The sequence below is a fragment of the Peromyscus eremicus genome, chromosome 2 (genome assembly GCF_949786415.1).
Source record: "Peromyscus eremicus chromosome 2, PerEre_H2_v1, whole genome shotgun sequence".
NCBI lineage: Eukaryota > Metazoa > Chordata > Mammalia > Rodentia > Cricetidae > Peromyscus > Peromyscus eremicus.
The window spans coordinates 162,894,664-162,917,653 of record NC_081417.1 but is presented as its reverse complement, the minus strand read 5'-3'; the positions used below and the strand labels follow the sequence as shown (position 1 = coordinate 162,917,653).

Genomic DNA, 22,990 nt, shown 5'->3' with positions numbered 1-22,990 from the left:
CCGAACTACCTTGTTGGGCCAGAGACCTGCCCACCTGCTGTGGGACTCCCATCCCACATGGGGACTAGCACAGGTGCTGTACCTCACAGCACTTCTGAGTACTTCCTGCTGCAGAGGGGCTGGACAGGTGGGACAGCAGTCACCCTTGTTCCAAAGCACTCTGAAAACAGGGCCCAGGAAACAGCAAAGGGTCAAAAGGGAGCTAAGTGGTGTTACTTCAGGATTCTTCATCCTCCCAAGACAGACCTTGAACCTGTGACCTAAGGCCTTGAGGAAAATGATCACCCTTGTTCCGTGAATTAGCAAATACCTATTTTATATTACAACTTTATACATATTTACAGAAACATTTCACTACAGAAAACTGAGCATCCCATCCCATGTGTGGAGTCTGTGCAGCTGTTGCTTACGTTGGGACCAGCAGAGCCTGCTGCCTCAGTTTCCACTCAGGTCCTAGGCATGGCCATCCTGTAGTCCACAGGCTGTGCCAAGCCCCTCCTTGGTCGGCTCCAGAAAACAGAGACAGAAGTGATCCTTACTAAGGAGGGCCAAGGAATCCCCACTTAAATGCCAGCACAGTCCAAGCACTGGAAAGTCACCTAGAGAGAGACAGGTAGTCAGAAGGTTAGAGTAGAAACCAGGACCAAGGAGGGCAGCCTGTGGGTGAGTGAGGAGCCTGGTGAGGCCAAAGCCTATAAAGCTTAGGGTAGCGGGTCCTCTGTCAGGTGTACACACTAGGCAAGGTCCTGCAAGTTTGCTGAAAGGCATGGTGCAGGAGGTTTAAGTAGATCAGCCTGTGCTGAGCCACCGTGTCTCTGTCTGCTGGGATATGCTCACCTTCCCCAGGTACCTGCACTGACACACAGCCTGCTGGGGACCACAGGTACACCTTGCTCCCTCCTGTACAGATGGCCAGCCTTGGCTGCTGTGGGTCCCACTGAAATGAGCGCACTGCACACATGTGCTCTAGTACCACAAACAGCTTCAGCTTCTGAATGTCCCAGATCCAGACAGCATTAGGGACATTGTCTGCAAGGAAACAGAGATGGGGCACTTTGTCAGTGCTGGCCCCCTTCAAGCAAACCCTGGCTCAAAGGGTTTCTCTCTCAGGGACTAGCACCCATAACAAAGAAAAGGCCTCCAAAGGCCACAATCCCCTCTTTTCCTGTGGTTTTTACATTTGCAAACAAAGCCAGACCCATAGAGGCCAATGCTGGACCCGTTCTTGCACAGTGAGAAGGCCTGCAGGAGGAGTAGGCAGTCAGCCAGGGTGTGGACGGACCAGCAAGGAGCTGCTGTGCAGAATATCCACTTCAGCAGAAAATCAGGAGAACGGCACACAACTACCCTCCTGAGCTTTGTTTCTCCAATCATTTCTACTCTTGGCATCAAAGTGTGCAGTGAGCAGTTGACCCTGCTTATGAGTATGACACTGACCGTTTCTTGTTGCCAGGAAGTAGCTGTCAGAGCTGAAAGCCAGCATCCCTACACCCATCCTAGGGTTCGCTCTGTCAGCTACTGGCTTCAGAGTCTGCAAGGACACTGGCCCGGAGGCGATCTCATCTGGAACACCAACAGGGAAGACGTGCTGAGGCACTGGTTACAGTGGAGAAGGGGTGAGGAGGCAGGCAGATGGGAAAACATGCCAGGAAATGTGGGACAGATTTGCTGGGTGGAGGGCTGAAAGAGCTGATGGCTGTGGTAAGAGGCCTGTTCACAAGTTCCCTAGGGGACAACAGTTTCACTGCCTAGAGGGACCCAAGTGGGGAACAGACCATGCATTTTGGAGCCCCAGTGGAAGGGTATAAGCATGCTTAGGTCTGCTCTCTGAGCTAGTCCCAGCTACTTGAACATCTGGCAGGTATATCATTTCCAGCATCTCTGCACAGATGGCCACTCTTTTCCAGCTGGGAATTAAAGGAAGAATATCAACCAGCAGATGTTAGATAAACACCAGCCAGCATGAGCAGTACCTCTCAAGCCTGGTTGCCCTCAACCATCTAAGCCCACATTGCCCAGCTGATGTCCGTCCCCTCATATCTTCAGTCTGAGGTCCCTGCCCATTTCCCTGCAGAGCAGGAAGTGGAAGCTCAGGGTCCTATTCCAGAAAAGGCTAAGCCACCAAGTACATGTCCATTCCTGTTCTTTCTGCCTCCCAAATCCCTCTGAGCTCCATTCAGAGAACTGTGTCTAAAAGACACCTTGGAGGGCCAAGACTATTAACTCAAGCTGTTGTGACAGATGGGACGAGGGCACGTGGAACACAGGGCCGTGTAGGAAAGGAGAGCGTCCCAGGAGAACACCTGTGATCCCTATGCTGCAGGAGGATTGAGACCACATCTCAAGATCTCCCCCACCCAAACAAACAGCCCCTGAGATTCACATGGACAGAGGACTCTCATCTAAGACAGAAAGAACAAGCTTTCTCCCATGGAAGACAGCCCTCTGCTGCTTACATTTGCTCTCTGAGACAGAGAGGGCACCAGCCATTGCACGGGGTGGTGGGAAGGACAGGTGGCCCAGCTGTGGGATCTTCTCAGCTTCTTTATATACAACCTGAAAAATAGGATGTGGCCACTAACCAGTTAGTGACAAGAACCAGGGACTCAGGGGAAGGTGGTCTAACTTAAGTGTCAGAAACCACTATTACTGGGAAGCAGTGACAGTTTGACCCCTTGCAGTGAAGGACAGTTTAGCTGCCACCTCAGTCCCACTGGCCAGGCTGTCCTTTAGAGATGGGCACCGACCTCATCACATGTTTGTGTTGTGGTGAGCAATGTCACAGCTATGCAGAAGTGACATGGGGGTGCCAGGCCAGAGGCCAGTGAGCAGCAAGGCTGTGGGAGCAGCAGACAGCCAGGCCTGACTTGCTGCTAGTGCGGGTCTTAAAGGCCACAAGTTGGGGCGTGGCTGCCAGCCTGTGGCACTACTGGGAGCTGGCGGTAACTTTGAACAGTTTGAGGGGGGAAGGCGGGTCACTGGAGGTGTGTCTTTGGAGCCCACATTGAGACCTCACCTGTTCTTCCTCTGCTTCCTGGACACTGTAAGATTAGCTCTGCTCTGCCATTTGCTCCTTGCCACAATGTGTTGCCTCGATACAGGCCCAAAGTACAAGGCAAAGGAACCATGGACTGAAGCTTTGGAAATTAGGAGCCAAAATAAATCCCTCCTCCCTTAAATTGGTCCTGTCTCAGGCATTCTGTCACACAGTTGACTCATACACCACAGTCCCAGGCAGAGAAATCACAGACACATGAACCACAGGCAAACCCTGGCAGCCTGCTATCCCTCACCTGGGCTCCGGCCAAGTTCAACCATCACTCCTGGAAGAGCACCCTGACTAAAGCTAGCCTCCACCCAGCTCCTCCTTCTCCAGGGTTCTGGCCTGCAGCCCTGGCCCTTGTCCTCCTCAGGTCTAGCACCTTGACCTCTACAAGGAAATCGGAAGTCTGTCCTTGCTGCAGACATTGACAAAAGACAGCGCGGACTCAACAGTACAGAGATACAGAATATGCCTTCAACTGTGGTATCTCTGCACTTCTGGTTCCTGGACCCGGGCTGCTCCTACACAAGGTCTGCACAGAACAACTCCCCTGGCCCTTCCCTGCTTGTCTACTGAAGCCCAGAGCACAGGGCCTGGCAGGATGGCAGATGCTCAGGATTCCCCAGTCCCTCTGCAAACACCAGGGACCTCAACACAGCATCTGGTTAGGACAGAGGAGCCTGGACTAGACATGCCCTTGACAAAGGAGTGTGTGAGGGTGCAGGGACAGGGAAGGCAACATCACAGCAACCGAGAGGTCAAGACTAGCTCACAGCACCGGAGAAACCACTGTGCTCAAGTGAAGATAGATGCAGACTTACTGTCTTGGGATTATTAATGGCTGCAGGATGCCCAAACTCGGTGATCATCTTCCAGGTCACATGATTAAGGAGGCGCACCTGGGGAAGGAACCGTGAGAATGACATGCAGACAGCTCACGGAGCTGTCAGTGTCCTGCAGATCATGGAGTTGGCCTGTGCCCTGAGCCATTTCCCACCTTTCCATCATAGCTCCCAATGGCCAGGAACTGACTGCTGGGACTCCAAGACACAGACTTGATGCCCAGGGACCACTCATACGCACAGTATGCTGAGAGCAGGCGGCCATCCAAGGAGTACAGCAGGATCTTGTACTGCAGATGAGACATTAGACATGTCAGGCACTGAACACATGCTTCAGCGCCCAGCAGCTCGCTGCACTGGTGCCTGCTGGTGAATGCTCTTGGAAAAGAATGTGCTGCTGGCCATTGTGCTATACCTCCAAGCAAGTGTCCCACGCTGCTAGCACACAGCCATTCGGGGCCCACTCGATCCCTGTGAGGTCCTGGGTGTCAGTGTCAAAATGCTTCCAGACGAGAGAAAAACATGACAATTTGGAAACATTTCCTTAGATAAGTACATTTATTTTATAACCAATGCTTCTGGCACATGCATCATTTTATATGCAGCAACAGACAAAAGTATCTGCATGCTGTCCTGGTGAACACCAACCATTCTGGGCGAGGCCCACATGCCCTCATCTGCCTGCACCCTGCTCCCCCCGTGTGCCCCCTCAGATACTCCTTTAATACTCTGACACTGAACTGTGTTCCTGGGTCTGAAGTGTGAGTGTATAGAGGGGCAATGTGCTCAATGTCACAGCTCCTGAGCATTCTTCCCAGTGAGGCATTCCCTTATGCAAACAAGAGGGTTCAAAGGTCATGCCAACTTCTAATGTGCACCAAGTATGCACCACGAGGTCTGGATCACACTTAGTGTGCACTGTTTAAAGGAACACAGTACCCTGCCCTCTGGCCATGGACATCTCATCATTCTCTCTATACTGGGGACTGCAAGGCCCCTGGGATCATCAGCACACTGGCCGTACCTCTTCCCCGCCAGCAGGAAAGGATTACCCTACCCTGAGGAGCTGCCAGTCACTGCACACGAAGATGCTCACATAGTCCCTGCAGTCTCGCCTCTCCGCCAAGGCCAGGTAGCGGCCATCCCTGGTGAAAGTTACTCCTGTAGAGAGAGAAGGTGACCTGGAACCAAACGTGGACAAACACCAGAGCACAGCAGAGTCTTTAAAAGGGACACGGGAAAGAGCCAATCAAGAGAGGGGGAAGCCTCACAAGTGTGGAACACTACAGTTCCTCTGGCGAGCAGGATGTCATCACACAGGAATCTGACAAGCAGAGGTCTCACCCCTCCTACAAGTCAGGTGGTGACACACACAGACTGCTCTGCAGGGGCCAGAATCAACCCAAGCACCTGATTTTCATGTGGCACAAATGTCACTGACTAAATGCAGGGCCCAGCTGGTTAATACGTTTCACAAAGAAACTACAGGAGATACTTGGTCAAAAGCCAGCTTGCTAGTGTGTGTGTGTGTGTGTGTGTGTGTGTGTGTGTGTGTGTGTGCACGCTGTGTGTGAATCCAGGCACACCTGTGCCATGGCATCTATATGTAGAGGGTTAGAAGACAATCTTAGGTGTCTGGACTCCCCATCCACCTTGTTTGACACAGGGTAACTGGCCTGCAAGCTCTGGAATTCTCAGCCTCCAGCTCCCATCATGATGTAGGAGTCTGGGATTATAGACCTGTGCCACTGTGCCTGGCTCTTGTGTGGATTCTGGGGATCTGAACTCACGTCCTCATGCTCGCACAAGCACTTTGCACCCTGAGCAAGTTCTGTAGTTTGCTACTGCATTTCTCTCTCTCTCTCTCTTTTTTTGGGGGGTTTTTTGAGACAGGGTTTCTCTGTAGCTTTGGAGCCTGTCCTGGAACTTGCTCTGTAGACCAGGCTGCCCTCGAACTCACAGAGATCCACCTGCCTCTGCCTCCCGAGTGCTGAGATTACAGGCATGCGCCACCACCGCCCAGCTGCATTTCTCTTTTGTTTTTAGATTTTTTTTGTTTAAAATTTTTAATTAGTGTAAGTATGTGTGTATTTCTGTGTATGCGCGCAGAGTGCAGGAGTACCTGCAGAGGCCGGAAGAGTCCTATTCCCCTGGAGCTGAAGTGACAGGCAGTTGTGAGCCACCCGACATGGGTGCTGGGAATTGAATTCGTCCTCTGGGAAAGCAGTGTGTGCTCTTAACTTCTGAGCCATCTCTTCAGCCCAGCATTTTTTATTCTCACTTTTGAACTTACCATTTCAAATAACTAAAATTAAGATGAATATTCAGAACAAACTTAAAAACATTAATTTTTCCTGTATTGTATTAGTGTAAAAAGCCCTAGGCCAAGGTTGTTGCTTCATGAATGACAAGAACATTTCAAGTAATAGAGGACTAAAGAACCACCACTCAGAGCCAGACGGTTGTTCAGGTACAGTGACACTTATGACTACAAAAATCAAAATGAACCTACAATGCATTTCAGTCCAATGTGATCTGCAAATTGCTTATGGCAACAAAGAAAACAGTGAGAGGCCCACTGTGTCTTGCTCCCTCTACTGTACGTACTTTCTGGGTTCGAGAGCTGCACACCCACCCCAGCTGCACACTCTGCCCAGCCTTCTACCTTCTCCCAGGGGTAAGGCTCAAAAGGGGAGGGCTCCTATCTCCTTTCCCTGTTCTGGGATGCTCAGATGTGACAGGATGTGATGCCCTGACAGAAGAGCTAGTGAAATGAGCTGGGGATGGCTCAGGAGTTAAAAATCTGTACTGCTTTTCCATAAAACTGGACCCCAGCACCCAAAACAAGCAGCTCACAACCACCTGTAACTCCACCTCTAGGGGATGTGATGTCCTCTTCTGTATTCCGTGAATACTTGCATTCACACCACACACACACACACACACACACACACACACACACACACACACACACGCAACTGAAGATAAAAAGTTAGTGAAGAGAGGCTAACAGCTAGGTCCCGAAGGCACGCCCCTCCAGTGCCCTGTTTAAACCGAGGTGAAGGGTCTCCCTCCCAGCATGCCATTCCTCTCTGCTACTTTCCACAGCATCTTGTTGTCAAGGAAATGGCATGGAGGGGCTCTTGCTTACAGAGACAGGGAAGAACAGGCACAGAGTGAGGAGATCCAGGAGATATCTGAGGGCACAGAGGAAGGAACAACTATGGAGGATGGCTGGAGGAGGTATGCTGCTGTAGCCAGGTCTATCTGTCTCTCCATGACAGAAGGACATCTCCAGAACAGTTACAGAGACTGTGTGTGAGGGGCGCTGGCAGACTCACCCTGCTGACAGGCTTTGGGATACTTGATGTAAGATACAGATTTTGTGCACAGGGACCAGACGGTTATTCGCAGCTGCCAGGGAGAATGGGAGAGAGAAAGGGATTAGGATGCTTCCCATCTTTAGAAAGACTTTTGAAGCTGAAAAAGATAAAGATGGACTCACACTGCTCACATGTAGTTTAATTTAGCATGTCTGCATAAAGCAGCTGTGAAAGCACTAACTGACACCACAGTGAAGGCTGGGGGATGCTCAGGGAAAAGCCTTTCTGCTTCGTAAGGAGTGGAGTTTGGAAACTTAGCACTCTTCCAAATGCCAGGTGGGTATGGTGGCCTGTCTAAAATCCCAGGCATGTGTGAGTTAGAGACAGGCAAGCTGGCTAGCTAAACTAGCAGAACTGAAGAGCTCTGAGTTCAAGTGAGAGACATTGCCTCAAAATATAAGGTGGAGAATAACTGAGGAAGACACTCGAGATCCACAACATGTGAGCTCGCACACACAGGAGCACACATCCAACATTAACAAAAACCCCATGATGCAATGTCACTTTAGTGCTCCTAGACATTAGCCATTTCAGATCCCAATGCAAAGCCTCGGAAAGATGAACACCTCCATCTGCACTAACCAGCAGGATCCTGTCACTAGAAGAGACACAGGGGAAAGACCAAAGCCCCAGGGCTCCCTACAACTCAGATCCCAGCAGCAGAAGGACAGCTGAGCTGTAAGGAGGGGCAATGTCCAGGCATATTCCAATAATCTGTGGACTACTGTAAACACAGTGCCATGGGCATTGCAGACCCCAAAACCCTCCAAAACATGGCTATTGTGCAATGCATCTGCAGGTGCCCTCGGGAGCCAGCAGGCTCTCAAGGCCTGGCGGTGTTCTATGAAGTGTGTAGGCGAGTGTCTTCCACTGCTCAGACACTAGCCTAATTCAACCCTCCTCTTGTCTCACGGGAAGCAGGGCCTCCCTTCATTTTGCGGCACCCTCATATGGAGATCCTGCCCCGAGAACAGTAATCAATGATCTAACAGTTCCGAGCAGAATGTGTATGCCTCTCAGTTATGTGTCCACTCTTATTAACAGACAGATGCCTACAGGGTCACCTTCTGGCCACCAATCATACCTGGTGGTAAGTGAAGTCTGTGGGATTTTTTAAAAGCTAAAACTTAAAAACTAGGAATAAGGTAGGACATGGTGGCACAAAGCTTTAATTAATCCCAGTTGTCAAGAGGTGAAGGCAGGCAGATCTCTGAGAGTTTGAGGCCAGCCTGGTCTACACAGTGAGACCCTGTCCCCAAATATAACAATGTCAGTCAAAGGCAATTTGTACACTTTACTCTGTTCAAATGTTCCTTTCCATGTCAGTGTGTACGTGACTGAATGAATAAAGTTACATTTTTTAAATGTTTCATAAACTTTAGAGAGGGTAACTTTCCTTTGGGCCATTAACTGAGGGTCTGAGATCTGGAGGCTGGACTTCAGTCTGTAGAATTCTAAGCATGAGGAAGGGCTGCTGACTAAAGCTGTCTAGAAAACTCTCAAAGGAGACTCTAAAAAGCCCAGGCCACATGTCCCTTTAAGATGTTAGCATTACAAGTGCAAAGTTGGCCCCGCCTCCTGCCTCTACTAGCCTATAACAGAAGACACAGACTTTTATTTGTTTACATTTATTTTAGGGTTCCCCTTCCAGTGTGTGTGTTCACAGGATGGAACTCAGGTGGTCAGGCTGGGTGGCAAGAGCCTTTAGCCACTGAGCCATCTTGACAACCCCTTTTAATGTTCTATTATTCTTTAAAATAGGATTTAAAGGGTCTAGAGAGATAGCTTAGTGGTTAAGAGCACTTGACTGCTCTACCAGATGTCCTGGGTTCAATTCCCAGCAACTACATGATGGCTCACAACCATCTGTAATGGGATCAGATTCCTACTTCTGGTGTGCATGAAGACAAAGCACTCATATACATAAAATGCATAAATAAATAAATGTTTTTAAAAAAGACATCATGTAAAAAAAATAGGATATAAAAACTATACTGTTTATGAACTCTGACCTGCATATTACTCCAGAACCCAGACTTTCACATTCCCAGGTTATTTTAGGCAGGCAGGACAGGATGGGCCACATTTGGCCAGCTTACATGGAATTCAGTTGTATTCAGAATGTGGCGGCCATCCGGACTCCAGCAGGAAGCCACCAGCCCTGCAGAGCCCTCGTCGATTTTACAGTGCCATTCCGGTTGCTCCAGGGACCAGACCTTGATTCATGAAAGAAACACAGGATTGCAAACCAGTCACCCCACCCAGCAAACCTCTGTGAGGGAGAGGACAGGACCTGTTAGCTCAGGCCTCACCTCTTTTTTCTGTTGTTGTTTTTGTTTTTCAAGACAGGGTTTCTCTGTGTAGTTTTGGTGCCTGTCCTGGATCTCTCTCTATAGACCAGGCTGGCCTCGAACTCACAGATCCACCTGGCTCTGCCTCACAAGTGCTGGGATTAAAGGCATGTGCCTGGCCAGGCCTCACTTCTTGGTGACTTCCTTCTGTTGTACCTTTAAATGGTCTGCTCATGTCTCTATCCCTGGAACCTCATTTAGTTAGGCTCTGTGAATGATGAACACTTCCTTCTAGCTCTTCTTCAGACACCCTGTCCAAGGTGTCCCACTGCTATTGGCAAGTGCCGCCCACTCTAGAAACCATGCTCAAAGATTAACAACATTTTAGTGGGTTTTGTGGGTTTTTTTTTTTCCACATCAAAAGTGATTAAACTATTAGAGAGCATTATGTATTTAAAGAAAGAAACTTTAGAGTTTCATTGCATTTTTTTTTTTTCAAACCTGAAAGGAGGATACAAAAAACCCCACTCCTTCCTAGTTACACCCCTGGTAAGGTTTCCTAATTGTACATGCTACAGTAACAGCACCAGACCAACTACACATGCCATGCACACCATCCACACATGGGACACACTTTCATGAGCCTTACCTGTATGTGGCATGGGCCTGCCTACACACACCCCGTCTATAAGCAGCACACACCTGAACAGGGCCCACAGATACGTAGCACCCATCTGTATAAAGCTCCATTGACACACAGTACACACCTGCACAAGCCCCCGTCTGTACATGGCACACAGAATGAAGAGGGAGTCTGCCGACCACTCTATGTGCTGGATCTGGTCCAGGCATGTATACAACTGAAGGATCTGAAGGGTCTTCACATCCCGGACCACTAACCGGTACTGGGCACAGGAAGCCTAAACAATGAGACAGAAAGCACTTGATAGTATCTGCTCCACAGGAAGGAGCTCTCAGAACAACAGTGCTGCCTTGCACCGTGGCCATCTCCTTCCCTCCTGTCTGACGTGTTTCAGAGCTATTTAGCTTCACACGGACCAGTGATTACAGAGCTCATTCCAAAATTAGTTAGAAGATAAAGTTGGTGCATATGAAGATTTACATTTTACCACCCTAGTTTCATCATTACATACAGTGTACATCTGTCAAATTATCAACTGTAACCCCCAGATGTGTGCAAGTAAATTTTTTTTTTAATTAGATTACCAAACGGAGCCAGGTATGGTGTACATGCCTGTAATCCCAGTACTGGGGAGGCAGAGACAGGCAAATCCCTTAGTTTGAGGCCACCCTGGTCTGCAGAGTGAGTTCCAGGACAGCCAGAGCTACACAGAAAAACAGAAAACCCTATCCTGACCCCTGCCACACACACCAGGAAAAAAAAAAAAAAAAAGGTTTTCACCTGTAACCCCAAAACTGGGGAGGTGCTCAGCTACTTTCTAAGTCTGAGGCTAGCTTTGCATATTCTACTATAGTTTGAAAGCCAAGAACTTGCATTTGCCTCAAAAGCAAGTTTGGATCCCCAGAAGCCACATAAAATTGGGTGCACTTGCTTATAATCCCAGTATTCCTGTGGTCAGAGGGGCAGGAGCTCATGGGCCAGCTAGCCTGGTGTATGCAGCGGAGAACAGGAGACCTTGACTCAAACAAGGTGAAAGTCAAGCAACAATATTCCAGGTTGTCCTCTGCCTTCTGTGTGTTGTGGCACCCATGTACAGTTGCACACTAACACACACAGACACACATGCATGTGGTATACACACAGATTAAACAACAACAACAAAAAAAGGAAGTCTAATTAGTCTTCTGTGGAAAAGGGAGCATGAGGACCAAGTGCAGATTAGAACAAGGGTCTATCACAGGACTCATGTCTTCACATTATAGCTTTGTAAGTTGAGAATTACAAAGTTACCAGTTAACAATGTATTCCTTATGAACCACTGAAGACAATGAAACTGGAAACATGAGCCTGCTCTGCACAGTATGGCAAGACTCCCAAGAAACAATCATCAAGAGTTCCACAATATTTTGATGAATGAGCAATCCCAAACATCAGATAACCAAGTGAAACCTCTTTGCTGTTCACTAGAACTTTCGGAAGAGCAAAACAACCCTAATCTGTAGAGACACTTGGAAAAAGGTAAAATATCGAGGTAGGAGTATGTGTGTGCTAATTCTCTCCTTCCCCCCTTTACATGGGTTCTAGAACTCAAGTTGTCACACTTGCATGGCAGTAAAAGGTAAAATATATCAAGGTAGGGCGTGTGTGTGTGTGTGCGTGTGTGTGTGTATGTGTGTAAGAGAGAGAGACAGACAGACAGACAGACAGACAGAGACAGAGAGACAGAGAGAATGAGAATTCTCTCTTTCCACATTTACATGGGTTCCAGAACTCAAGTCTGTGGTGATATTTTGTGCATGATCTAACAAATAAAGTTTGCCTTAAGAACAGAGGGCAAAGCCAGCCACTAGTTAGCCATAGAGGTCAGGCAGTGGTGGCACACACCTTTAATCCCAGCACTTGGGATCTCATGCCTTTACATGCTCCTAGTACTTGGGAGGCACACACGCCTTTAATCCCAGCACTTGGGATCTCATGCCTTTACATGCTCCTAGTACTTGGGAGGCACACACGCCCTAGGGAGGTTGAGATGGGGAATGATATGGCTGGGCAGAGAAAAGGAATATAAGGTGGGAAGAGACAGGAGCTCAGTCCTTGGCAGCTGAGGAGCTGGTGAGGTGAGAAGTGGCTGTGGTTTGCGCTCTCTCTCTCTCTCTCTCTCTCTCTCTCTCTCTCTCTCTCTCTCTCTCTCGGTTTTTCAAGACAAGGTTTCTCTGTGTAGCTTTGCACCTTTCCTGGATCTTGCTCTGTAGACCAGGCTGGCCTCAAACTCACAGAGATCTGCCTGCCTCTGCCTCCCGAGTGCTGGGATTAAAGGCATGCGCCACCACCGCCCGGTGGTTTGTTCTTTTGTCCCTCTGATCTTTCAGCATTTACCCCAATATCTGGCTCCGGGTTTTTATTAAGACCAATTAGGATTCATGCTACACAAACTGTCAATTACCTGCTGACACTATCTCTCTCCTGACATTTCTTACTTTCTTAGAATGATACATAGGTGGGTAAACAATGTCTCAAAGACCTGGATAAATAGAGCAGGAGTGTGGATTAAGAACCAAGACAGCTGAGTGTTAATCCCAGCACTCAGGAGGCAGAAGAGGGTAGTTTGAGGCCAATGTGGTCTACAGAGTGAGTTTCAGGGGAGCCAGGGCTGCACAGAGAAACCTTCTCTTGAAAACTAATAATTTTAAAAAAGGTATGTCAGTTAAAAGATGATAGATGGATAAAAGGAAGCTCATTAAAATTATGATTACACTTGTATGTGCGAAGGGTCATACACTAGCTATGGCTTATGTGGGGGTCAGAGGACAACTTGCAGGAGTCAGTTCTCCCCTTCCATTATATGGGTCCTGGAGATGGGACTCGGGTCATCAAGTTTATTGACTGGTACCTTTACTGGCCCAGCTAACCCACTGGCCCCAAACCATAAGACATGAGGTTGTTTTGTTTTTTCTTTTTCCTGATGGCTTCCTAATGTCAAATGTCTGCCTCAGAGAGTGCACAATGGTCATACTGGTGTATTTTGAACACTATTCTGTCACCCATAGAATGGACAGCTAACATCCAACGTTGGGACTGAAAGCTAGTTATTTAAATAATCTGCATGTGATGGAGGAGAGGCAGTGAGGACCACAAAGGAGGGCACCTTTTAACAAGCTTACAAGCGAGAAAACATATACTATGCTGTTTGTGACAAAATAACAATGAGCTGGCATCCCCTGTGCCCTCAAATGTGTGAAAGCATCATCACCTGACCTAACTCTGATAAAGGGAAACTGGAGTAGGGAGGCTGGCATCTGCCCAGCCCGGGCCACCTGCTCCAGGTCCTCCTCCCCTACCCTGACCACCTGTCAGAATATCAAACTATCCCCAACTCCATCCCTGCCCTGCCCAGGCCACCCGCTCCACATCCCCTTTCCCTACCCTGGCCACCTGCCAGGATCCCGCTAGCCCGGCCTGGGTCCCTCTCCCCTACCCCTATCATCTACCTAGGTCTTCCCCCAAAACTCCTCCGCCTGGTCCCCCTTACGTCTGGCTCGAGTCCCCCTGGCTGCCCCCCTCGTCCCGCTCGGGCCCCCTTCCCGCCCCCCTTCGACCCGCTCTGGCCCCCTGCACAGGTCGCGCGCCCACGCATAGGTTCTGCCCGGCGCACCGCGGCTCACCAGGTACTTGCCGTCCGGGGAGAACCTGCAAAGCAGGCCCGAGAGCTTGAATGACTCCGAAAAGTTCATGACCGCGGCCAGCCGGGGCCAGCACCGCTCTGATGTACGGCCCGCAACCGCCGCGGGCCGCGGCCGGAAGTGCGGAGGCGGAAGTGAATTGCAGCCAATGGGAGCCTCGAGCGGCCGCGCGGCATTGTGGGGCGGGAAGTCCGAGTCACGCCTTAAAGGCGCCGAGCGCCTTTGCTCCATAGAGGATCTCCGTGTAAGCCGCGGATCGCGTGGCTAAATTCTGACTTCAGATAAGTCACAATATAAATATGTTACCAGATGTTACATGGTACATACTTAAACTAAAAAAAACCGTTATCTGAAATTCAGATTTAACTAGACCTTTGTATTTGTAAACATAAATTTATTTAGATGTAAATACGTATTTAAGTATACGGTCATATGCAGATACATCTATTTAGAATGTAACAAGCCCGGCGGTGGTGGTGGTGGTGGGTGCCTTTAATCCCAGCACTCGGGAGGCAGAGGCAGGTGGATCTCTGTGAGTTCGAAGCCAGCCTAGTCTACAGAACGAGTTCCAGGACAGGCTCCAAAACTACACAGAGAAACTTTGTCTTTGAAAAACAAAACAACAACAAAAAATAATGTAACAAAGTTTCTGTTACAAGGGGTAGGGGTGCGGGTCAGATGGCAGAGCTCTTGCTTAGCATTTATGAAACCCTGCACCGCATAAACCAGGCACGAGGCTGCACACCTTTAATCCCAGACCTGAAGGTAGAGGCAGCAGCAAGCAGCATTTCAAGGTCATCCTCCGTTAACTATAAAGTTTGAGGCCATCTTGGGCTACGTGAGACCCTTTCTCAAACAAAACAAAGCAAAACACTGTATCTATTACAATTTATTTTTTATGTAATGTACAAGTATAAATATAGGTTTGCTTTGAGATTTTATTGAGAGCGACCACCTGCAGCGTGACCCCGTGATGCTCAGGTGCTTCACAGTTCTAGGGCGAAACAAAATCATAGGCATGTGGGTCAGCTCGCCTTCATGGAGGTACTGGGTTAGAGAGTGAACTTAGAAGCTCTTGATTCACCGGGGTTGGCAGCCTCACTAGGCATCTGTGGGATAGAGCACCAATTGAGCTTCAGACCCCCCTCGCTCCCCGAAGTGCCCTGTTCCTCACTCACTAAACATCCCAAGTCATCTGCCCCAGAGGGCTCCCCTCCCCGCTCATTCAGGAGGTTGGTTGTCCCTTTTGCACCCAGCGCCTCTGAGGATCACTTTATGGAGCAGCCGCTGCCATCGGCGCTAGGTCCCGAATTCTGAAAGCCGAACAGAACCTGGTATTGTTTGGTCCAGCTCATAGCTCCGAACCTCTTCCTCACCGATAGATACATCTAACTTCCGAGAATGAATGAATGAAGGTACTTGCACTGTCAGAAGAGTGCGCGGAGTGCTGGCCTTTTCTCTTCCTAACCAGTCCCAAACTCTTGCTTGGCATTCGTCTTTGTCCCTACCCTGCACCTAGCAATCGGCCTGGTTCATGGTGAGAGGGGGAATCCGGTCTGCACCAGCCCATCCCTCTTGCGATGCCACTGGCAACACGCGACTTCGAGGGCGGGTGGGAACATCTTGGGCAAGGACCACCCTGTGGAGCCACTATAGCAAGGCACTATAGCAGGGCACATCTAGTGCCTGAAGCCGACTCCAAAACTCGTTCTGTGTGTCAGGTCTTTCCCAGGGCCCAAGTGCTGAGGTGAAGGAACGCTAGACGGCTCACTTGCCCAGCGGGGAGATCGCCAGTAGTGCAGTAGACGTCTCGAGCCAGAGTGAGCCCCTGCCTAACTCCAAGCCGCCGTGTGAGCAGTTTGTGGGCATCCGTTGGGCATCGCACGTGCACTTTCGACCAAGAAAAGACTGATGCCCAGGGCTAGGAAACCCGGACGTACCCAGGAGGGAGGAGGGTGCGGCCTGTGGCCCCGGTGATGCATAGGTCTAGGAGGCACAACCTCCAGCTGAAGTTTGAAGAGTCAAATCCAGAGGGACTACAACTGAATACTCTTTCGAGGCGCGCTGTGGTCTCCATCAGGCAAATCGAGAGGGCATCGAACTGTTCTCAGAGGAGGAGACCCGCTGGTGCTGGTCGGTAGACAACGGTTCTCCTCCCCGGCCTTCAGTCTTGCGTTTCCGTCCCTCCTCCAGGTTTACTCTGGCTAGGACGAGCCCCTGAGGAGGCGCAGCTATCCTGCTGAGGACGCTCCTGACCCCCTGGGTTGCAGGCGCAGGGCAGTCGGGGCAGCGAGGGGGATTGAGGGAGATGGGCGGCTGGGGAGAAGGCGGCGGAGAGAGTCGGAAAGAGTCCAGGGCATCGAGTGCCCAGTCTACACCTGTGGCCAACCCCTCGGCGCCTGCGCACCCTTCCTGGCGCCCCGAGCCCCGCCAAAGGTCGCAGTCCGGTCCCACTCCGCGGAGGGCTCGGGCTACTAGCGTGCGGCCCTGCAGGGAGACCCCGCTGGGGTTCCACTGGGCGACGCGCGCCAAGCGGTGGCGGGAAGGAGGCGGGAGGAGTGGGGCCCGGACCCCGACTCGGGCAGAGCCAGCTGGGGAGGCGGAGCGCGCGTGGGAGCCCCGGGCCGAGGTGGCCGGCCCTCCTCCCTCCACGGCTGAGTGCCCGCGCTGCCTTCCCGCCGGTCCGCTGCGAAAGGCGCTAAGCCCTTGCCGCCGCCTCCCCGCCTGGCGCCCATATAACCCGCCGTCCCGCAGCCCTCCCCGCAGCCCAGCGAGGAGGCAGCGGTGCAGCCCAGTCCTCCGCGACGCTGACGCCCGGCCAGCAGCAGGTAGGCAGCGCTGGGACCGGTGCGAGAGCCAGGGATCCCTCTCGCGGCTCTGAAGCTGGGATTGGGGTGAGCGGCAGTCGGCAGCTGGGGTGCTAGCCTTGGGAACCGCCCCAGGGACCTCGCGTCAGTGGCAGGAGGGGCCGGAGTGGGGCTACCAGTAGATCCAGTTGGTGCCTCGGCAACCCATGGGCCTGCCTCCTGCCCACCCTGTCCACCGCAGGTAGCAGACGATCACCATCCCGGGGATGCTAGGGCTTAGGTCTGGTGCGAGTCAAAGTTGGGAGGTGCAGGGGTATCCTATCCTGCAAGGAATGCAAAACCTGAAGGCCTTCTAGTTCCTGCTCTGTTAGCAGACTAAGTAAGAGACAGCAAAGCCAGCTAGAGCCACGCTAAGCTGGCCCCAAGATGTGGGTTATCTGGAGGGTTACTGTGGTGCCTCACCTGTTCTAGGTAGAGAATCCAGGCTGCCCGCGCTCTCTCCTGTTCCAGATCAGGCCTTCTGAACTGGGCAGCTGTTATGACCTTCTCATGCTTAGGAGATGAGAGCATCTGTGGGTGCCTGTCCACATACATAGAGAGGTGAGGGGGCAGTCAGGAAACTAGTACTGACTTCTGACCCCCGCAACACTTGGTTCCCTAAGTGTGCTGTGGTCTGTTGATTAATTAAGTGGATACTTGGGACCTGGGTTGCAGCAACGTTTGGGGAAGGTTGCTGTTGTTCTTGTTGTTTTTCTTCATTTAAAAATTAAATTGTGTGTGTCCGTGCCTCAGTACACTCACTGGTCAGTCTTGGAGATTTTACCTAAAGTGTCGAGGCTAGGTAGCAAGCGCCTTTGCTTGTGAGCCTCGATACCCCTGCCCCGTTTGGTGATGGTTGATGTTGCTGCCTTTGTTCCTGTTTGCTGATAATTAGCTTTGAAGAAAATAAACGGAGACAAAATGCGTCACAAATCTTGGTGTGTTGCAAATGTCGACCCCCCACCTCCATCCTTTGAGTTATTCAATAAAAAATTTAAAACATTACTCTGTGGACAAAAGGGAAGTATTTGAAATTTTGTCATCCATGATTGTATGGACTATGTATGCAATTTTAAAAGTAAGATGCTGCATTCCCACTAGTCTGGCGGGTTTGGGCTACTGGTGGGCCTAAATGGGAGACTGTCTGTCAAGCACAGGTACCTGTGGGATGCTGAGCAATATGGTTCTTCCAGTGAAGGCTCTGTGGAACAGGCATGGCTCACTCATTCCGATGGGTACCCCATTTGAAAACAGAAGTCAGACACTGAATTAAAATACCTCTCCATGTCCTTGGACCTTGGGCAAACCTCAGTTTACCCACCTGCAAAACAGTCATAACAGTGCCTTTCTCAAAGGGTTCGGAGAAAAGGAGCCAAGATGCTGTATCCAAAGTGTTTGGAAGAGTGCTGATATCCACCAAGTGGCCCCCAAATATGGTGGCTTTTAGTCCTAGATTTTGGCTCTAGCCCAGGGAGAGGGCCAGTTCCCAGGTTTTGGAGAGATGGTGGTAGCAAGGCAGGAATCTGCCTCTGACCTGGGTGCAGGCTGTTGGTGTCTGTCAGGAGTAGGTCCTGTGGTAAAGATGCTTCTGATTCAAGTTTATTAATAGAGCATGCCCAACCCAGGTTCTGGAATGGGCTTCCAGTGCTGACACATTCAAAGGAGCACAGCTAAAGTGGAGATGAAGAGGGGAGACTGAGGGCCCAGGGAGCTTCAAGGACGCCTGCCCAGCTTGTATCCAGGGATGTACTAACCTGAGACTATCTAGAACTCCGAAGGAAAACCGTTTTTGTCATTGCATTTAATACAGCTGCATGTACATCTCATTTCCAGACTGTTTCTGTCACCAAATTTACTGCCCAGAAGCAAACACAAATGACTGTGTACATGGTGAATGGTGTTAATAAAAAAAGAAAAAAAAGAAAAAAAATCCTCAAAACACTCTTGTGTGTTCCTTCTAACAAGCCAGCGTTTGAGGCAGCCTTTACTTTCCAGTTCATCAAAGATTGAGCTGCTATTTTGAAATGTTATTGATACCAAATTCTACTTCAATATCAGAGAAGAAACGGTGATGAGTAATTCTGTGACAGAAACTCCTAAAACCCAGATCACTCCATGTTGTTTCTGTTTGAATATGCAGCAAGGAGTTTAACAGATACATTTTGTCCTTTAGTCCAGCTACAGACAGCTGGGATCCAGGCATCGTCCTCTCTCTGCCTCCCACCCTGCAGAGCAACCGTGTGGTCTGTCTGCCTTTGCAGATACTTTCTCTTTAAAAGAGTTTGCTTTTTCTGAACTTGGTGCTCCACAGGGAGGACCAAAGAAGAAAGAATTTTTTAGCAAAACTACTGCTTATGAAGTATCTGCGGGAATTGGCGCCTAGTAATGGCTGTGCTTTGGTATTAGGCTAAATAAATTAGGGTTTTTTTTTCCCCTGTAATTCTCCAACATCCCCTTGTCATAGGTACTGTAATTATGCCCATTTACAGTGGAGGCAAAGAAGGCTTTAGCATGGGATTCAAGGGTCCTGGAGTTACATGTCTTCACACTGCAGGAGCTGAGATCCTAGATCTGACCAAGAGTCCAGGACAGGGGCTTCTGGGTGGTTTTCTCCACTGTAGCTGGTGTGGGCTAAGCAGCCTAGTAAATGTAAGACAGAGTCACTGCCATCTGTTGAAAGGACTCTTTGAGGCTAGGTGACTAAAATTAAGTCATGTGAACTCATGTATGAAAAAACAAAACATCTTTATTTGCATCAATACCTAAGTGAATTGTCTCATCTTCCAGTTATGAATGTATAAACAAACCACAGTTTTTAGTCTGTGGAATTTTTCTCATCTGTTTCAATTACTGATATTTTTGCTGCTGTCTCTGCCCCCAGTGCTAGGATTGTAGGCATTTGCTGCCATGCCTCTTTTTGTTGTTGTTTAACATGGATTTTTTGTTGTTGATGTTGCTTTTCTTTCTTTCTTTCTTTCTTTCTTTCTTTCTTTCTTTCTTTCTTTCTTTCTTTCTTTCTCTCTCACTTTTTAAATGTGTTTTATGTGGGTTCTGGGCATCTGAACTCAGGTCCTCACACCTTTCTGCCTGAGCCATCTCCCCAGTTACCCCATTTCTACCAAAGGTAAGTGGCTATGTAAATCAAAGTCCCAGAGCAGACCTCAGAAGCCTGTGCTGATGGCCCAGTCAAGTCAGGGTCCCACCCTCAGAATCCAGCTGCAGAATTTCTCCCAGGGATCCCCCAATATCCTTAAGGATGATGGTCCCTCCAGGGAGTAACAGTCCTTGTCATGAGAGCCCTTGTAAGTCAGGTACATCTTTAACATTTCTCTCTCTCTCTCTCTCTCTCTCTCTCTCTCTCTCTCTCTCTCTCTCTCTCTCTCTCTCTCTCTTTGGTTTTTCGAGACAGGGTTTCTCTGTGTAGCTTTGCGCCTTTCCTGGAACTCACTTGGTAGCCCAGCTCTCTCTCTCTCTCTCTCTCTCTCTCTCTCTCTCTCTCTCTCTCTCTCTCTCTCTCTCTCTCTCTCTCTCTCTGCCTGCCACAGTGCATATATGGTCAGAGGACAATGTTCTGTCCTTCCACCACATGTATTCCAGGAATGGAACTCAGGTAGTCACTCTTGGTGGTAAGCGACCTTACTCACTGAGCCATCTCACAGACTCAAAGCCAGTTTTTGTTTTTTTATTTATACAAATAACTCCACCTCTATGGAAACGAGCATCTCTGTACTACATGCAGGCAAAGCATTTATACACACAAAATAAAATAAAACAGTTTTTTTTTTTAAAGAAAAGAGCTGGGTGTTGGTGACAAACACCTTTAATCCCAGCACTAGGGAGACAGAGGCAGGCGGATCTCTGTGAGTTCAAGGCCACCCTGATCTACAGAGTAAGTTCCAGGACAGCCAGGGCTACAAAGAGAAACCCTGTCTCAAAAACAAACAAAAAGAAAAAGAGGAGGAGGAGGAAGAAGAGGAGAAAGGAAGGGAGGGAGGGAGGGAGGGAGGGAGGGAGGGAGGGAGGGAGGGAGGAAAGGGAAAGAAAAATTAGAACTATGGCTTATAGAGAAGAAGTCAGATTTCTTGAGGTTTCATATAATTAATTAAATATTTATGCAAATGTCTGCCAACAAAGGCCAAGTGTCATTCATTTGGCATTGAGTTCTGTGCAAATGTGGCAGAATTCATTCTTGTTTTTGTTTTTTTCATTATAAGGGGAAAAGAACATGGTTTTTGAAACCTTTCGGGGGTTGCTTCTCAGCCTCTGGGGTGAGAACTCAGGGAGAGTTTTGTTGTGCCCATCTGCAAAACTTCAACAGAAATCAGAAGTTAAGAAAGTTGATAGAGAATTTAGTTCTGGAGAGTTCTTGAAGTAGAGCTGGAAAGAAGACTCAATGGTGAAGAGCACTTGCTGCTTTTCTAGAGTTGGGTTCTCAGCACCTGTGTCAGTGGTTCACAGCTGCCTGTCACTCCAGCTCCAGGGGGTCCAACATGCTCCTCTGGCCTCTGTAGGTACACACACACACACGTGTAAACACACACACAAAAACAATAAAATTGGCCAAGCGGTGGTGGCACATACTTTTAATCCCAGCACTCGGGAAGTGGAGGCAGGTGGATCTCTGTGAGTTCGAAGCCAGCCTGGTCTACAGAGCGAGCTCCAGGACAGGCACCAAAACTACACAGAGAATCCCTGTCTTGAAAAAACCAAAAGCATAAAATAAAATAAAGTAATAAAATTAAACTTTAAAACTTTTTTTTTTTTAAAGAAAGTTATCAGCTAGATGTCCCAGCAATCAGAATGCAGAGGCAGGGGAATCTCTTGTGAGCTTGAGGCTGGCTTGGTCTATACATAGAAAGTTTCAGGTCAGCCAGGGACACATATTGAGACTATCAGAAACAAACCAAACAACAATAACAAGGACAAAATCCCTACAATGCATCCAATTTTAGACCTCTTGAGCCCAGAGATGCAGGGCACTCCTGTGATCCCGTCACTCAGGAGGCTAAAGTAAGAGGGAGACAGAGACAGGGAGAGAAAGATCGGGAACTTGAGGCCAGTCTGGGACACATAGTGAGATGCTGTTTCAAAAACAAGAAAAAAATGTAAGTGCTGGCAAGTTTTTATGTCAACTTGACACAGGCTAGTCATTTGGGAAGAGGGGACCTAAACTACAGAAATGCCTCCAACAGATTGGCCTGTGGGGCATTTTCTTGATTAGTGATTGATGCAGAAGGGGCCAGCTCACTGGGGGCAGTGCCACTTGTGGGCGGGTGGTCCTGGAAAGCAGACAAGTGAGCCAGGGGGAGCAAGCCAATAAGCAACTTCCTCCATGGCATCAGTCTCAGTTCCTGCCTCAGTTCCTGCCTTGAGTTCCTGCCCTGACTTCCCCAGATGGTGGACCACAAGCTGTAACATGAAACAAATCCTTTCCTTCCCAAGTTGCTTTTGGTCATGGTGTTTTAGCACAGCCATAGAAACCCTAACCGAGTCGGTAGCTAATTTGAACACCAAGATTCTTTGTCTCTGTTATCTCTTTCCTACGCTCTACATCAGTTCAGGTTTTGTTTTTCTCCTCCCCAGCCTGCCTCCCTGCCCTTCCTCCTTCCCCCATCCCAGGCCTTTTTACTTTCTTCTGTGCTGTTTTTTGAATTAACCTTCAAACTAAATGGGTTCTTTCTCTTGAACCTTAAAGCATCGCCTCTGACTTTCTTCACCACAAGATGTCCCTGCCTTTTCTCATACAGTTTCCACTGGTCTTAAACACACAGACTGAAGAATTTTAACTCTCAATAATTCCAATTTCCAGAAGAAATCAAAGAGATAAACAACAGTGAGCTTCACACCTGTGTTCTATTGTGGGAATACCCGTGTAGGCATTTCTTCAAGGCACCTTGTGCATTTTTCTGGAGTGGCACTTGTAGACAGACTTTTCTTTCCAGCTCACTAGTTCCTAGATAATGAGCATGGAGACTTAATATTAATTGTAAATGCTTGGCCAATAGCTCAGGCTTGTTACTAGCTAACTCTTACATTTAAATTAACCTATATTTCTTATTTACCCTCTGCCATATGGCTCATGGCTTGTTACCTCATTTTCTACATGTCCTGCTTCCTCTGCATCTGCTGCCATCCCCCAAGACTCCTCCTTTCTTCATTCCAACATCCTTAGTTTGGTTGTCCCGCCTATACTTCCTGTCTGGCTACCAGCCAGTCAGCTTTTTATTAAACTGATTTTAATGACAGATCTTTACAGTGTACA

General features: G+C 49.1%; 1 protein-coding gene across 1 annotated transcript; it reads right to left on the bottom strand.

Annotated features, from left to right (window-relative positions):
* Window positions 1-295: 295 nt before the first annotated feature.
* Wrap73 (WD repeat containing, antisense to TP73) lies at window positions 296-14,054 on the bottom strand. Its single transcript, XM_059255492.1, has 12 exons — window positions 13,865-14,054; window positions 10,327-10,479; window positions 9,368-9,484; window positions 7,227-7,299; window positions 4,943-5,046; window positions 4,301-4,387; window positions 4,041-4,175; window positions 3,865-3,942; window positions 2,457-2,556; window positions 1,438-1,563; window positions 838-1,029; window positions 296-599 (listed from the first exon to the last, which is right to left on the bottom strand). The coding sequence occupies exons 1-12, from the start codon at window positions 13,931-13,933 to the stop codon at window positions 454-456; spliced, it is 1,380 nt and encodes a 459-aa protein (XP_059111475.1). The 5' UTR covers window positions 13,934-14,054; the 3' UTR covers window positions 296-453.
* Window positions 14,055-22,990: the final 8,936 nt, after the last annotated feature.

Coding starts and splice junctions, on each gene's coding strand:
- Wrap73 (XM_059255492.1), bottom strand. CDS start 13,933: ATGAACTTTTCGGAGTCATTCAAGCTCTCGGGCCTGCTTTGCAGGTTC. Junction 9,485..10,326: donor ACAGACGGGGGCTTGTGCAG/GTGTGTACTGTG, acceptor TCATGAATCAAG/GTCTGGTCCCTGGAGCAACC. Junction 4,388..4,942: donor GTGACTGGCAGCTCCTCAGG/GTAGGGTAATCC, acceptor CTCGTCTGGAAG/CATTTTGACACTGACACCCA.